General features: G+C 48.4%; 1 protein-coding gene across 1 annotated transcript in view; it reads left to right on the top strand.

Annotated features, from left to right (window-relative positions):
- Positions 1–9,576: 9,576 nt before the first annotated feature.
- Positions 9,577–15,115, top strand: part of LOC309585353 (neuronal acetylcholine receptor subunit alpha-7-like) — a gene marked incomplete at both ends in the record, with an annotated part of 57,020 nt that continues 51,481 nt past the window's right edge. Inside the window, one exon of the mRNA XM_082302020.1 lies at positions 9,577–9,655. Coding sequence (XP_082158146.1) covers positions 9,577–9,655 — 79 coding nt within the window. The remainder of the gene's footprint in view (positions 9,656–15,115) is intronic.

Genomic DNA, 15,115 nt, shown 5'->3' with positions numbered 1-15,115 from the left:
CAAGGGTGTGTTGGATCTGCTATGCAGCACAAAGCAAAGGCCCCTGTATTTTTCAGATGTCATTAACTTGTGCTTACACTGCCAGTGTGTGAAGTATAATCTCAAATCCCAAGAATGACCATGTGAAATTAGCTGTAGGTTAAACTACAGTTAGCTCTGTTTCGAAGAATAGGTTAAAGGAGTAAGGAAATACTGCTAGCAGTTGTCTCCAAAATCTGGTGTTGCCCTGGTCAGAGTCTGCCTTGCACCAGCTGAGACACTATTATCTTTTTATCCAAGCAAATAAGAGAGATTCTAAAAAGGGGAGATTTTTCTCTTTGCTAATACATGAAACGTACAGGTGTGTGAGGCTCTTTCTGGATTCCTAATGAGTAGTTCCTCCCCCACTGTATGGTTTGTCATACCCCGACAGCATGCCATAAAGGCATGATGGCACTGCCAACAGTGAGGCCAGGCAGCTCATGCAGGTACCTACTATTGCACCATCAGCTGCTCCTGCTGGCTCAGCTAACTTCATGTTTTGCATTCAGAACAAAAGAGGCTCAAGTGTCCATGCTAGTCTGACACTCCAGCCAGTAAGGTGGCTTCATCAGGGACTGAACTTAAATGCCTTTGTGCAAACACACAGCATGGGGATGAACGAGAGGAGTTAGAGATGGGCTAACAGGCATCACAGAGGTGTGGTGGGATGGCTCCTACGACTCAAGCACTGGAATGGGAGGTTACAGGCTCTTTTCAAAACAGGCAGGAGAGACAAAGGAGGAGTGTTGCTCTCTGTGCCAAGGACATGCTGAAGTGGGTGGAGCTCTGCCCTGGGATGGATGAGGGCCCAGCTGAGACCTTATGGGTCTGGATTAAAGGGAGGGCAGGGACAGGTGACATTATAGCAGGGGCCTGCTACAGGCTGCCTGACCAGGAACACTGAGTGGATGAGTCCCTCTATAGACAGATAGGAGCAGCCTCACATTCCCAAGCTCTGGTCCATAGGGGTGACTTGAAGCACCCTGACAGCTGTTCAAGGGACAACACAACAGGACATAAACAATCCAGGAGGTTTCTGGAGCACAGTTATAATTTCCTTCTCCAAGTGATAGAGAAGAAGGAGAGGTACAGTGCAGAACCTTGTTCTCACCAAGAAGGAGAGGCTGATGTGGAATGTAAAGCCCAGGGGCAGTCTTGGTTGCAGTGACCATGAAATGGTGGAGTTGGAGATCTTCAGGGTAGTGAGGAATGCACACAGCAAGCTCACTACCCTGGATTTCAGGACAGCAGATTTTAGCCTCTTCAGGGGTACAAAGGGATAAAGTCCTGGAGGGAAGAGAAGCCCAGGAAAGCTGGTTGATATTCAAGGATCACCTCCTTCAAGCTCAGCAGTGATGCATCCCAGCAAGGAGGAAGTCAGGCAAAAAATGCCAGGAGGCCTGTGGATGAACAAGGAACCCCTGGACAAACTCAAACACAACAAGGAAACACACGGAGGATGGAGGCAAGCACAGGTAGCCTGGGCAAAGTGCAGAGAGACTGTCTGAACTGCCAGGGATCAAGTTAGGAAAGCTGTGTTGATTTTACATGGCTTGGTGTTTGGTAGCAGGGGAGGGGCACAGAAGTGGCTTCTGTGAGAAGCTTCCACCATCTCTGTCAGAGCCAATCTGTGATGGCTCTGAAGATGGACATGCTGCTGGCCAAGGCTGGCCTAATTATGAAAATTGAGACGATGGTAACACTTCTGTGATAACATATTTAAGAAACCAAAACAAAGGTGGCAGTGCAGTTTTAATTCTAGCCAGAGAAAAGGTGAAAACATGTGAGGGAAACAACATGGAGACAGTGAAAAACCTGACAGCCTTCACTGAGCTTTGTCTGCCACTGAAAAAACAGAGGAAAAGAAGCCATGAAAGATGCTGCTGTACTCATCATACAACCTCATCTTAACCTGCCTTTTCCTTGCCAAGCAAGCTTTGAGTGGAAAAGGGGAGGTCCCACTCAAGGGCTGCTGTTTCTGGAAGTGTGCAGTAAGCAAAGGGGAAACATGGAGGGGCTGAGGAAGGGTTGCTGATGGACAGTGCTTGGTGTTAGCACAGACGAGACAAAAGCACTCAGGCTACGCTGCTTAGGGCAGCTGTGGTATTGACAAAGGCAGGCTTCATTCTCCCAGTGTCACCCAGGATGGGTGGGCTGTTCATCCTGCAACAGGGCAGTCTTCAGCTGGGCAGAGGGGCTCTGCTCCCCAGAGAGACTTTGATCTCTGAGGTGGTGACTCCACACAATGCAGGAGCTTACAAGTGTCTTGAAGGTGTCTTCAAGGATGTTGGCTTCCTGACCAGTCCTACCAACAAGCCTGCAAGGGAGCTGGGGAGTCAAACTAAAGCTGTTCCTCTGCTGACAGTCACCAGACTTCCCTGGGTTGCCCCACACTGTCACAATGCTCAAAGCTCCTGTAGCTAGAGCAGCAGCCCCTCCATTTGGATGGATAGCCCTTGTATGCACAATGCTTTGTCTCTTCTCTCCCTTCCTTGTCCAGAAGTCTTCACTCCCACGGACCCTTCTTGCCCACAGGGAAAAAGACAGCACTTCCCACCTGTTCTGACATGGTGATTATTCTCTGCACCAAGAACACAGACTATGCACGCCCAGCACAATTCTGTTGATCCTCCAGATGTGGCAGGAATGGGGGATGATAATGCAGCCCAGGGAGTTCATTGCCCAGCCTCCCCCCAAATGAGTGCTCCTCCCTGCTTGGAGGAGAAAGAAAAGAACATAGAACTGAGCACATCCAAAAATCAAACAATTGAAGTCTAACCATCCCTTGCCTAAGTCTGTCACTCCTGTCAATCCACAGCAATTTCAAGACCCTTTGGTAGTTGCCTATGGGCTAGACAGAGCTTCCCAAAGGCTTTTATTAAGCCAAAGGCATTGCTGCCACAGCCAGAAAGGAGTGTCATGCAAAGCTGTTGTTGGTTAGTGGTATTGTGCTCAGGGAGTTGGTTGGTGCAGTTCTCAGTGCCTGGCCCCAGAGACATCAGAGGATTTTCCCTGGCTGGGGCACTCAGGACTCACTCTCACAGCAGCAGGTGATCTGGGAAGGGAAAATTCACACTAGGGAGCTGGGATGGTTTCCTTCATGAGGGACCTTGGCATTTCTTCTATCCATCCTAGGGTCAGAAAACAATTGTGGCCTCTCTCCCATTTCTAGCATGACACCCACTGCTTCAGCACCACTGATGGAACAGCTCAACACCCCAGCTGCCCCCAGACCCCACAGCGCACGGCAGCCATGCCATGGAGCTGGACAACTGCTGTCCCATCTGCCTGGACAGCTGGGAGGAGACCAGCTGTGTGCTGCCATGGCTGCTCTGCTTCTGCTAAGTGTGCCTCCTGCAGTGGGCTGGGAGCAAGCCCGAGTGCCCCCTCTGCAAGACGAGGGTGACCTCCATCCTGCACTCATTGTGGAGAGATGGTAACTTTGAGGAGCATGTCATTCCACTCCATGGGGCACCATCGGACATATTCCACCTGAGAGCAGGTGGTTCCAGCTACCGAGCTGCCCCTGGTAGCTGCACAACAACACCCTGGCCGTCAGTGGGAGGACAGCCACCTCCAGTGGCTGAAGTGAGTACAGCGACCGGAACTGCAGTATGTGTGAAGTTGTGCTCACTGGTGAATGCTTTCATTTATAGAGAAATTTTTAAAAAACCCAAACCTAACACAAAAATAATGGACCCTGCTCCAGGTTTGCATTTCTGCAGTTGATCCCAGGGCAGATGTTCCCAGCCAGGGAGACTCGCGCAGGGATTTGGGGTCCTGAGGCTCTTGCATCCAAAGGAAGGCTACGAAGATAGTGAAGAGCCTTGAGGGGAGCCTTGATGAGAGGCCATCTGAGGAGTGGCTGAGGTCACTTGTTCTGTTCAGCTTGGAGGAGACTGAGGGGAAACCTCATCCCATTGTTCAACTTCCTTGGGAAGGAAGGGGGAGGAGCAGGCACTGATCTCCCTGGTCACCAGTCACAGGACCTGAGGAAATGCAATACACTTGTGTCAAGGGAGATTTAGGTTGGATATTACGAAAAGATTCTTCACCCAGAAGGTGGTTGGGCACTGGAACAGGCTCCCCAGGGAAGTGGTCCCAGCACCAGCCTGACAAGAGTTCAAGAAGCCTTTGGACAATGATCTCAGGCATATGGTGTGACTCTTGGGGATGGTGCTGTGCAGGGCCAGGAGTTGAGCTCGATGATCCTCGTGGGTCCCTTCCAACTCAGAACATTCTGCGTTTCTGTGATTACGTGAGGCCAAGTCTTTGGGGACCTCAAGCAGAGCTCTGGGTGCTTGAGGCTCTGCGGCTGGTTCGGGCTCTTCTGGGACCACCAGGGCCGGTTTGCATGTGCCCATGGACCACCAAGAACACCGAGTTAGTGTCGGGGAACCTTTTTAACCTCACCGCATGCGTGGCGGTGGGCTGGCTCACCGCTGCAGAGACATTCTCCGGGCTCTCTCTGCCGCTCCCCCGGCTCCCGCCAGCAGAGGACATCCCGGCGCCGTCCCTCAGCTCCTCAGCGCGCTCCCGCCGCAGCAGGGCCGGCTGCCCACAGTGCCGCCTCAGTGCTCGGGATGCTGGCGGCCGCCGCGGAGAGGCAGCGGTGCCGCGCAGGCCGCCTCGGGAACAGCGCGGGGGCTCGGGCTGCCGAGCCGGGCGGACGGGGGTCGGCCCCGCCGTACGGGCAGCACGGGGGGCGGCGCGCTGAGGGACAGCCGGGCCGGCGGCGGGGGACGCACATGCGCCCGGGTGTGCCCGCAGCGCCGCGGGCTCCGGGGGGACAGCGCGCATGTGCCGGGCACGGAGAGTGGCAGGGAAGGAGGGATGCAGCGGCACTGTCCCGGGACGAGAGGGACGAGGCAGCAGGGTAGGGAGCGAGGAGTGGGGAATGTGTCCGAGAGTGAAAGGGAGGGACCGGGAGTGGAAAAGGGATGGTGAGACAAGTGGGGATAGAGAGAGTGAAATAAGGGTCGAGGAGGAGGAAGAGGTGGAGAGAGCTGAAAGGAGATGCGGATAAAGAAAAACGTGTGGGGACAGGGAAGTGAAGGGCTAGGAAAATAAATAAAAAGGATACAGAAACGAGCCTGAGGACCTGGCAGTAGGAGAAAGAGAAATTGGGAAACAGAGGGTCAGAGTAGAAAAACCAGGAAGTGGGGCAGAAACAGAGAGGAAAAGGGATTGAGAGTGGGAAAGAAGCACAAAGGGAAAGAGACACTGATTTGGAAAAGAAATGTAGAGATGGGAAATAGGACAGATAAGAAGATCCCCAGGCCTGTCTCTCTGGAACAGGGCTTCAGGGCTGTGTCCTGGGGTTCACCACCTGTTACATGGAATCTCCCTCACTGGAAACATTCAAAACCCATCTGGATGAGTTCCTGGTGGAACCCTGTAGGGTACCCTGCCTCAGCAGTGGGTATGGACTAGATAATCTCCAGATGTCCTTTCCAACCCTAATAATTCTGTGATTTCATGATTTTCCTTCTAAGTAGGGGAAGGACTCCTTTCCCTCCTCACCACCCCACGCAAACACCAGGGGAAACTGTCTCTCCAGCTGCTCCTAGCAGTCAGGGCCTGGAGGAAGGGATGGGGCTTGGAGCCATGACACAAAGTGATGCTGCATCTCAGACAGCATTTCAGTAACTCGGAGGTCAATGGACAACAGGGTTGCCACGTGGCTAGGATGGCCAAGGCTGACTCCCGGAGCACTGCATGTGAGCACAAACCCCATCTTGGCTGAGTCCCTGTCAGCAGGGCCAGGGGCTTGCAGTGCTACCTCACCAGCTGGGCTTCCACCATGCCCAGTGGTGCAGACCCTAGCGCCTGAGGAGGGGAAACCACCCTCCCAGCCAAGCTCTGGTACAGTGCCCTACACCTCTATGCTTCTCCTTGTGTGGGGAAAGAACAGAGCGAGGGCTGAAGTGTCAGAGCTGAGCCCTTGGGGATGAGGGGCTGCTGCACACCTGCCTGACAGGGCTGGAGCTCCTTGCACCTTGTTTTTGTTGTGCAGCTCTGTTCCATGTGTCATTGGAGCATGGCAGCTCCACTGTCACCTCAACCCACCCACAAGGTATCTGCTGCCTGTAGGAGTGGGGAAGCCATGAGATCCCTAGTTCATGCAGAGCCGCCTGCCACCATCTGCCTCCCTTTGCACCAGGAGTGGACCCCTCCGCAGGTCACCTCCCCAGCTTCCTCACCCCAGCACCCAGCAGAATTGGGATCACCCCAGCCCAGTGCCCTGCTTGACCAGACAGGTGTTCACATCCTGGAGTACCTTCCTATCCTCCAGCATCCCCAACCTCACCAGCAAGGGTGCTTGGCCTGTGCATGTGTGGCCTGGTGTCATCCACTGTCCTTGGAGAGGAGCTGAACCCAGTGAGTCGTCTCTGCAGCTTGACATGCATGGTGAACCCCTGGTGACACTACTTCTGAACAATGCACCGTATCCACTCCAGCACTTGACACCTTTGCCAGACTGCCTCAAATCATTCATAATGCATGCAAACCACTCCTGGGAAAAAGCATTCTGTAGCACTACCTGCATTATAAGGGCTTTCTTCATCCTCCTTTCTCCTTGCTCAATTGTTAAAGTGTGACTGTGTCCTTTGTCTCTGTTGGCTCTGTTGGCATGAGGTGCTGAGGTTTGGCTTGGAAGTCAAGTCAGTGCTAGAAGGGCTGACTGGGCAAACTCAGCAGCGAGCTCTGGGAGAGGTGGTGGAAGAAGAGCTGCCTCACCTGCAGACAAACCCATCCACAGAGGAAGGATGCCCAGCTCCAAACTTCCTGAGTTGTACTGATATGACCCAAAGGAGAAGAAAGCTCAAGACGAAGAGGAACAAGTCACATAACTTCAGAAGGTCAGAACATGGCCTGAACCAGCAGGTAGAGCTTTGATACGGATCTCGTGTATAAGCCCCAGTCTGCAGCAGTCCATCCCAGGTTTCACAGGGAAATGGCAATGAGAGAAAACATCTGCCTCCCAGCTCTTTGGTGAGAAATCCTGCTTTCTGTATTCATGTCAATCGGCTCCTGTAGGAGAAGGGGATGGAGCAATGAACCCATGCAGAGCTGAGAGGCAGGTGTGCATCCTCACCATAGTATCTCAGCCAGAAGGGCCTGTTTTTGTTTTCTCTGGGGAAGCCTTTTGCAGTGGCAGCACAGCTCAGGTGGACGTGGGAGAGGAGGAGCATGACAGACTTGCACAATAATCTTGTTCTTGCTGTTTCCTTCCTTGACAGCAGCCTGTGAGAGAAACACACTTTCGGGTCCCTGCACTGATGATGAAGCCTATGTAAGCAGCGATCCCAACAAAGAGCCTGGTTGCACATCAGGGGTGCAGTAAGTTATGTTTTCTAGACTCCAGGGTGTATATTTGGTTGTCAGACATGCTCATTTTTGCCAGATGACATGGCTAAATGGCTGTATGTGGAGCAAAGCAACCCAGGCATTTCCAAGAATTCACTTGGAAATGTGAATTTTGAAATGTGATTAAGAGCTGAGGAGCTGAGAAAGTAGCTGGACTTCAGCAAAGCCTCTGGATTTCAGCTGTCTGCATTTGCATGCTCAAAGTGGAATATTGCAGCATCAAGTCTCCTGCTTGCAGAGAGCCATAATATAGGTGGATTTGCCGTCCTTGCGAGATCAGTGACCTTCATCCTGGACTCCTGTGGATCATTTGCAAAATAAGGCAGGTGGGGCACTCAGTAGTCACTTTTGTGGCAGCAGAAGTGATCAGGGAGGGGAGAACTCCATCTGGGGAGTGGGGAGGGTTTCCTCCTAGAGGGTTGTGGGCATTGCTTCCATCCATCCTAGGGCCAGACAACAACTGTGGCCTCGTTTTTCTAGCACAACATTCACTGCTGCAGTGTCACTGAGAGGCAGTGAAGCTTTTTGTCATTCCCAGCTGCCCCCAGACCCCACAGCGCACGGCAGCCATGCCATGGAGCTGGACAACTGCTGTCCCATCTGCCTGGACAGCTGGGAGGAGACCAGCTGTGTGCTGCCATGGCTGCTCTGCTTCTGCTAAGTGTGCCTCCTGCAGTGGGCTGGGAGCAAGCCCGAGTGCCCCCTCTGCAAGACGAGGGTGACCTCCATCCTGCACTCATTGTGGAGAGATGGTAACTTTGAGGAGCATGTCATTCCACTCCATGGGGCACCATCGGACATATTCCACCTGAGAGCAGGTGGTTCCAGCTACCGAGCTGCCCCTGGTAGCTGCACAACAACACCCTGGCCGTCAGTGGGAGGACAGCCACCTCCAGTGGCTGAAGTGAGTACAGCGACCGGAACTGCAGTATGTGTGAAGTTGTGCTCACTGGTGAATGCTTTCATTTATAGAGAAATTTTTAAAAAACCCAAACTTAACACAAAAATAATGGACCCTGCTCCAGGTTTGCATTTCTGCAGTTGATCCCAGGGCAGATGTTCCCAGCCAGGGAGACTCCATGGTCAGCCCATGCCCCAGCGATCAACCTCGCAAGTCCTCCTCCTCAGCGCACCCTGTGCCCCACATCCCGGGGCTCTGCTCCCCCACCAGCCCGCACTGCCCGCTGCAAGCTCAATACGGCAGCGCCTAAATCCCTCCTCCTGCCCGGAGTCACAAGTTGCTGCTGCCCTCTGCGTCAGGCCGGGGTTCTACCCTGCCAAGACAGGAGCCCCAAGAAATTCAACAAGGGGAAGTACAAAGTCCTGTCCCTGCTTGCAGTGAAAGAAAAGTGGGTGAGTGTGCAGAACAGGCAACTGAGAAAAGAAAGACCCAAATGATGAATATCATTTATTCAAGCCTTTGTTTTCCTTGCCTTTCTTTGGCTGGTGAATAAAATTGTGGTAAGGAAGGAGAGTCTGGCTGTGTGCAAAATCCCACAGTGGGCAGCTGGGGAAGAGGGCACTCTGAGCAGCTCCCTACATCTGGTGTAAGGGATTGCAGGAAGGGGTACATCAAAAACAGACAGGAGATTGGCTATGTTCATCTGTTCAAACTTTTGCACTATTGAATCTCCCCTGCCACCTCTGCTGGGAGAAAAGGCAGGTGTGTGCCACAGGTGCTTGCTGCAAGTTGCCCTGGCAGCTGGGAGAGAGCAGAGGGGAACACAAATTCATTTTGCCTGGAAACAGCTCTAGAGGCACTCGAGTGCAAGCACTGGAAACACTGCAGCCGTGCTGTCTCGAGTTAGGTACAATATGTGGAGATGTGGAAAGCATCTCGGAGGCAGCACACTCCCCCTTCTCGCAGTACACAGACAGCTGTGTGCGAGGATCACTTGCATTTGCTCCTGACCAAGGAAAGGCTTAGTGTGTCTAGCAATGTGAGTGAGTCCAAAGGAATGTAACCTGTTCCTTTGTGTTAGGATTTACTGAGCAAGCACTGAGCTGATTTGGTTCCTGGGGACTGGAGAAGCACAGGAGCAAATGCACTTCTCTCCCCTGGTGGGAAGCTGGTTTGATGCCTTATTACCGTAATTGCCAAATCCGTCAGTCATTACAGGCTGTCTCCAAGACTTCATCCTCTTTCACCCTCTGCTCAGGAAGGAGAGCCAGCTTATTTTGACAATGCTCACAGAAAAGTGCTTGGCATTTGTTTATTCTGCACTGTATCTCTGGTCATCCTTGTTCCTCTCACTATTTAAAGGTAAGCTCATCTGTGTTTGTTCAAGGCTTTGCTTTTTTTGCTGTGGTTTGGTTTTTTTGTTGCTGTTGTTTTGTTTGGTTGGGTTTTTTTCCTAAATGCTAGTTACATCCTACCCCAACTCTTATTTTCGGAAAGACTTGTGTCTGCTTCTATTTTGAACTTCATTAGAGTCCCATGCTGGTTTAACTGACTTTTGTAATCAGTTAAGTTTGTGGATCTTACAGTGCTGGACACATTTTTTTAAGAAGGAAGAGGTGTGTAGGTTTGTTTTTGTGGTTTTATTTTTCAATTAAAAGTGGTTAATTTTAACTTCCAGAAATTAATTGAAATGGCTGTGTTTCAAAAGAAATATGTTCTCGCTTTCTTTAAAAATTTAACCTTCCCATGGCTTTTTCAGAACAGGAAATTATAACTTCAGGCTGGTCAGAATGACTTTGAGAACTCTGTGGGTGTGTGGGTAAAATGGTGTTCTACACAGAAAAATGAACAGAAGGAAATTCATAACTGTTTACTTTCTGTGCATCATTTAGGAGAATTAAATGTGTATAAATACATAAATTTACTATTTCTGGTTTGTTTTTATTAAACATACTCTGCGTGTGCTTAATAAGAAACAGTCCAGGCAGAGATGGATATATAAGTTGGAAACATATAGTAAAAATAGTAATGTGCTTCTGTAATCTAAGGTGTCACCCTGACTGAGCTGTCTTTTGAAGTTTCAGCATGGTGCAAACAAAAATAGGAGCTGTGTGATTATTTCAAAACATGCAGAATTGCAAGCCCGGTAATAAAGTGGTTTTAAGTGAGAATGTTGAAATAGCCACAGTCCTGAAAGATTCAGTGTTCTACACAAAATGTGCTTTTATGGCTCCCTTTCGGCTGAAACATATATGCCTACAGCAACCAAAAATTCTAAAACTGAGTATTCCAAGTGTGAAGGACCATGTCTTGTTTCTCATGGTTTATGTATAACGCAAGACTGTCTTTTTAAAGCAGAGGAAGTGGTCCACCTATTTCAGAAGTGCAGGGGCACAGAAGACTTGCGTATATGTGATGTTGCACTGGACTATTCATGCCACATAGATAATTCCTCATTAATTCATCTGAAACTGGAAAACATCTGGACATTTCATATCCACATTTCATCTGCCTAATGTAGCAATGGTACTGCAGAAAAATGTTTCCCCACCTTGCTAAATTAAGAACCTTGCTATCTTCAAGACATTTCTGTGCTACTTTAGGAGCTGAACTAACAGGCAGGTTATAGCATCCAGTTATAAGTAATTTTGTGGACATTCCCATTTTGAGAAGTTGTGTGTCATGTAAATCCTGCCTTTTAAATAATGAGTAATCACTAATTCATCAGGGGAGATGCTTAGTTTCTCTCAGCAGCACATGAAGACAAACTGCTTTTATAAATAATTCAGAGGCTTTTTTTGTTAGGTGCTTTTACCAACAGCTTACACTTTTATATGCAACATGCACTTTTGCAGACAACTACCAAAGCAGAATAAAACGAATTTCTGATAAAGTTGGTCTGTAACTGACCTCTGATTTACAGATTTTTTTTAGCTTAAAAAAAAAAAAAAAGGGGAAAAAATGCCCAGAAAGACCTGGGAATTGACCAGCTCGGGCAGAAGAGAAAAAAGTCAAGATGATCTTAGCATGTTATCAGTAGCAGAGTTTTTTAGTCAAGATGATCTTAGCATGTTATCAGTAGCAGATTTTTTTAACAGTAGCTCCAGATGAACTTCCCCTGGATACCTTATTCACCGACATGGAAGTCACAGCAAATTCAAATCATAACTAACGCCACTCTTGCATAGTGCTGAGTTGTTTCAACATTGTTTATAACAGTTTATCAAGTACTGAAAACTCCTGTAGGGCTGCTTAACAGGAAAGCTGTGACAAGAACTAGGTTAAAACCAAACAAAACAACACATGAAGAGCTCAGGTTTTTTTCCAGTACTTTCCTCAACTGTCTGCTTCAACCTGACTCTACTTGGAATAATTCTAGGAGCCCCAGTAGTCATGTCATTTAAGCTAGGTCATTGCAGCCCTCCTTCTTGAACAACTGGTGATGCACTTTTTGGACATGGGCATTAGGAAAAATCAGGAAACAGGAAGGTTTTAAACCTTCCTAGATCCCAGGTGAAATCTCTCAGGGTCAGACATCCCTTCCAGGTTGGGGACAATCCTTGAAGGAGTACCCAGAATGTAGAAGGGCCCAGTGAGTTTCAGCAGCTACCTAACAACCTTGGGTGGAGGGACTTGAAAACCCTGGTTCAGGGAGTGATTGGAAAGGAGGGATCAGACCCATTTCTGCTCACTTTTTTTGAGTGTGGTGCAGTCTGAGAGATAAAGTGCAGACAACCCTGCAAGGACGTTCTGAGAAACATGTTGCAGTGACCACAAAGGCACGTAGCCTCTCTGAGGAGTTACTTTCAGCTCAGGGCACAGGCATCTACAGGGTTTGAACAGCTAAGGAAGTTAAACACACACCTGGCTAGTCTCCAGTCAAACCATGTATTCCGATTTCTGTGCCTTTATATCCTTTTTTATTTCTCAAGTGAGACCGTTACAGTGCCCGCATGCCACACAGAGCAGAGTCAGACCTCTCTGTTTCTTTGCTCTGTACAGACTGCCATCAGGGTCATATCTGGCCATATGGCTTTGAAAAGCCCAACAAAGCCAAAGGCAAACTGAGGACAGCGACCTTCTTCTTCAGTCTGGTGGGAATATAAGTGCTCAGCTGTATGGGATAAATCCTCTGGCAGGGGATGCTGCAAGTGAGCTAACCAGCTCAAAGATGTAAATGATGAAGTAATTCAGCCTGACTTGGTGTACTCAGCTGGTCTAAAGCAGCTTTTCTTTGGCTCACTCATAATACAGAGTTGGATAGCTGTGCTACACCCATTTCGTGCTTTCTCACACCTTTGCTTATTTCCATGAGCTCTAGTGATCATGTCAGAACACAACTGATGACCTCTAGGAGCAAATCATCACAAATTTCTTGGTTCACTTCCATGCAAGCAGGTGCTGTTTCTGCAACAGCAGAAGCATTGGCAAGACAGCCTTGGAAGGCCAGGTTCTGCTGCCAAGCTATAATTTTTCTAATGTGATCTAATTAGACTGAGATGACATGAGTTTAGAGATCTGTGTAGTAGGAAAAACAAAGAATGTTACTTAAATACCTGTATAGAGAGTCTAAACTTCAGGCCTTGGCTGTGTAGGGCTGATGGAACTGCAGTGATGTGTGTTAATCAAACTCATTTACTCCAAAGAGACACAGTTGAACAGATAAAATGATTCCTGTGCCATAATAGAGTACAGTGTAATGTCATTGGTCGGTGAAGTAGCTCTACTTTTACATCTCATAACTGTTATCACAGTAGAACCAGGTGTGAAAGATAATTTAGAATCTTTCATACCCTTAATTGGAGATCTGAAGGTTGTACTCACCTCAGCTCTCCACATTCTCTATGTTGATGCACTGAATGATACAGTTTCAAAGATAACAATACAGCTGAAACATACTTAAAATAGAAAAGGTATGAGCTAGGCCTTAGCTTGTACTGGTAGGTCTTTTCTTCCATATTGATTGCATAAAAAGATGCCACACGTGCAACTTGCAGAGATGGGAAATTGCTGTCAGATCCCTGCCATTCTTTGAATATCTAATACCGCAGACACCAGGGCTGATCCCTCTGAATGCTGAGAGCATGCTAAGGCATCATGTATGCATGGAGCCAGAGGGAGTCAATGCACTTGTCCATGGCACATGCACATATGCTCTGTGATCAAGAGTACTAGTGCCACTGATATGTGTCAATACATTTAAGACAGGCAGGCAGGGTCCTAGGCAACTCCCTATTTCCTCTGAATTACTGTCTGCTACAGTAACTTGCTGTACATGCTTGCTTCTTGATGTTGACTTTTCAGTTCAATGAACCAGACCTTGTGTTCAGTCACTAATCTTCTATGTGCATTCACTGGCACAGCTCTAAGGCTGATCTGCATTATCATAGGCACAGCTGCGACAGTGGAGCTGGCCCAAGCTCCAGGAAAGTTGGAGGTATTTCTCTGCACACTTGCTGATAGTGATCTGAGCTAAATCTTGTGGTAGCTCTTCTCAAATATCACTGGAAAAAGTGGGAAGATCCAGAAAATGCACCTGGGTCATGACATCACCAGTGCCTATTGTTATATGCACCTATTGGTATAGCACTCTGCATGTAGGAAGTGATCCAGAAGCAGATACAGTGCATGAGAAAGTAGCACCCATCTGGTCTTTGGGATGATACCAGATGGCACATTGGGAGCCTTCAGCCTTGCTCCAGCTCAGAGGGTTTTCTGATGGTCTCAGAGCAGAAGTTCCCATTCCAGGCAGAGGATTCATCTCCTAGACAGCTTCAGAACTCTTTTTCTCTCTGGTTTATTTTCCTAAGGGATATGGAAAAGAACATGAGTTAGTGATGGTGGTAGCATATACAATTTCATTTGTATATGACAAGCAAGGAGGGAGATACAGTCTCTTCAGCTCTAGGGTGTGATTAAAGTAGATCAAAACCCTTTGTATCAGTCCTGACATGGTTGGTTGAAGATGTGTACTATGTAGAGATCCTACGTAATCTAATTAAGGAAGAGATCAGATCTGACTGAGACAGGTAGGGCTAGTACTGGCAATCAGTATCACCCTGGGGAATGAGAAAGGTAGACAGGAGTTTATTGCTGTTTTAGAATACACTCCTGAGAAAATATGGCTTGAAGAAAGAATTTTGCTTATCAAATACTTCCTGCATTGAGCAAAACAGCTGATGAGAAGTCTGAGACCAGAATCAGGTGAAGTGTTTGGAAATAAAAATCTCCCCTGCCAGGGCTTGCAATTAAGTCAGTAAATTTCAATGGAAGGAGAACCTGTGGTCATACGTGAGTACTTAGGCATGAAAACAGTGAGGTGCAGGTGTCTCTGTCTTGCCTTGCTATCAATTGGCTTTGCTCAATTAGGAAATCTGTGCTCAATGGAGTGCTGAAACAGATGTCTGAAAACCTTATCACCATTCAGAAATTGATATTTTCAGCATTTACTGCATTCCAGAATTTTGAAGAGAAAGCCACAGTCCTCATTTCTATTCTTACTGCAACATAGACTTGGACAGAAAAATTACTTAGAAGAAAGGCAGGCTTGAGGAGGTCTCATTTCTCACTGAGAGCTCAAAGAGGCTGAAGTCAGTTTGCAGATTGGACTAAGACAGTACACTGTGTTCCCGGAAGCTCAGCTGTGGTTACGTGGAAAAGCATCACTGGTCACTTAGATCTTCACCATGCCAAGGGAGAAAATTAAGTTGTAAATTGGAAAAGATGTGTCTGTGGCAGCTGAGGTGAGAGAGGGTCTGTCTATACAGATTCATATAGTGGTAGAATAATTTGGCTGGAAGGGACTTCCAGAGGATGCCGAGG

This window comes from Coloeus monedula (assembly GCF_965178545.1).
Source record: "Coloeus monedula genome assembly, chromosome: Z".
Taxonomy (NCBI): domain Eukaryota; kingdom Metazoa; phylum Chordata; class Aves; order Passeriformes; family Corvidae; genus Coloeus; species Coloeus monedula.
This window is presented reverse-complemented; position numbering and strand designations above follow the sequence as displayed.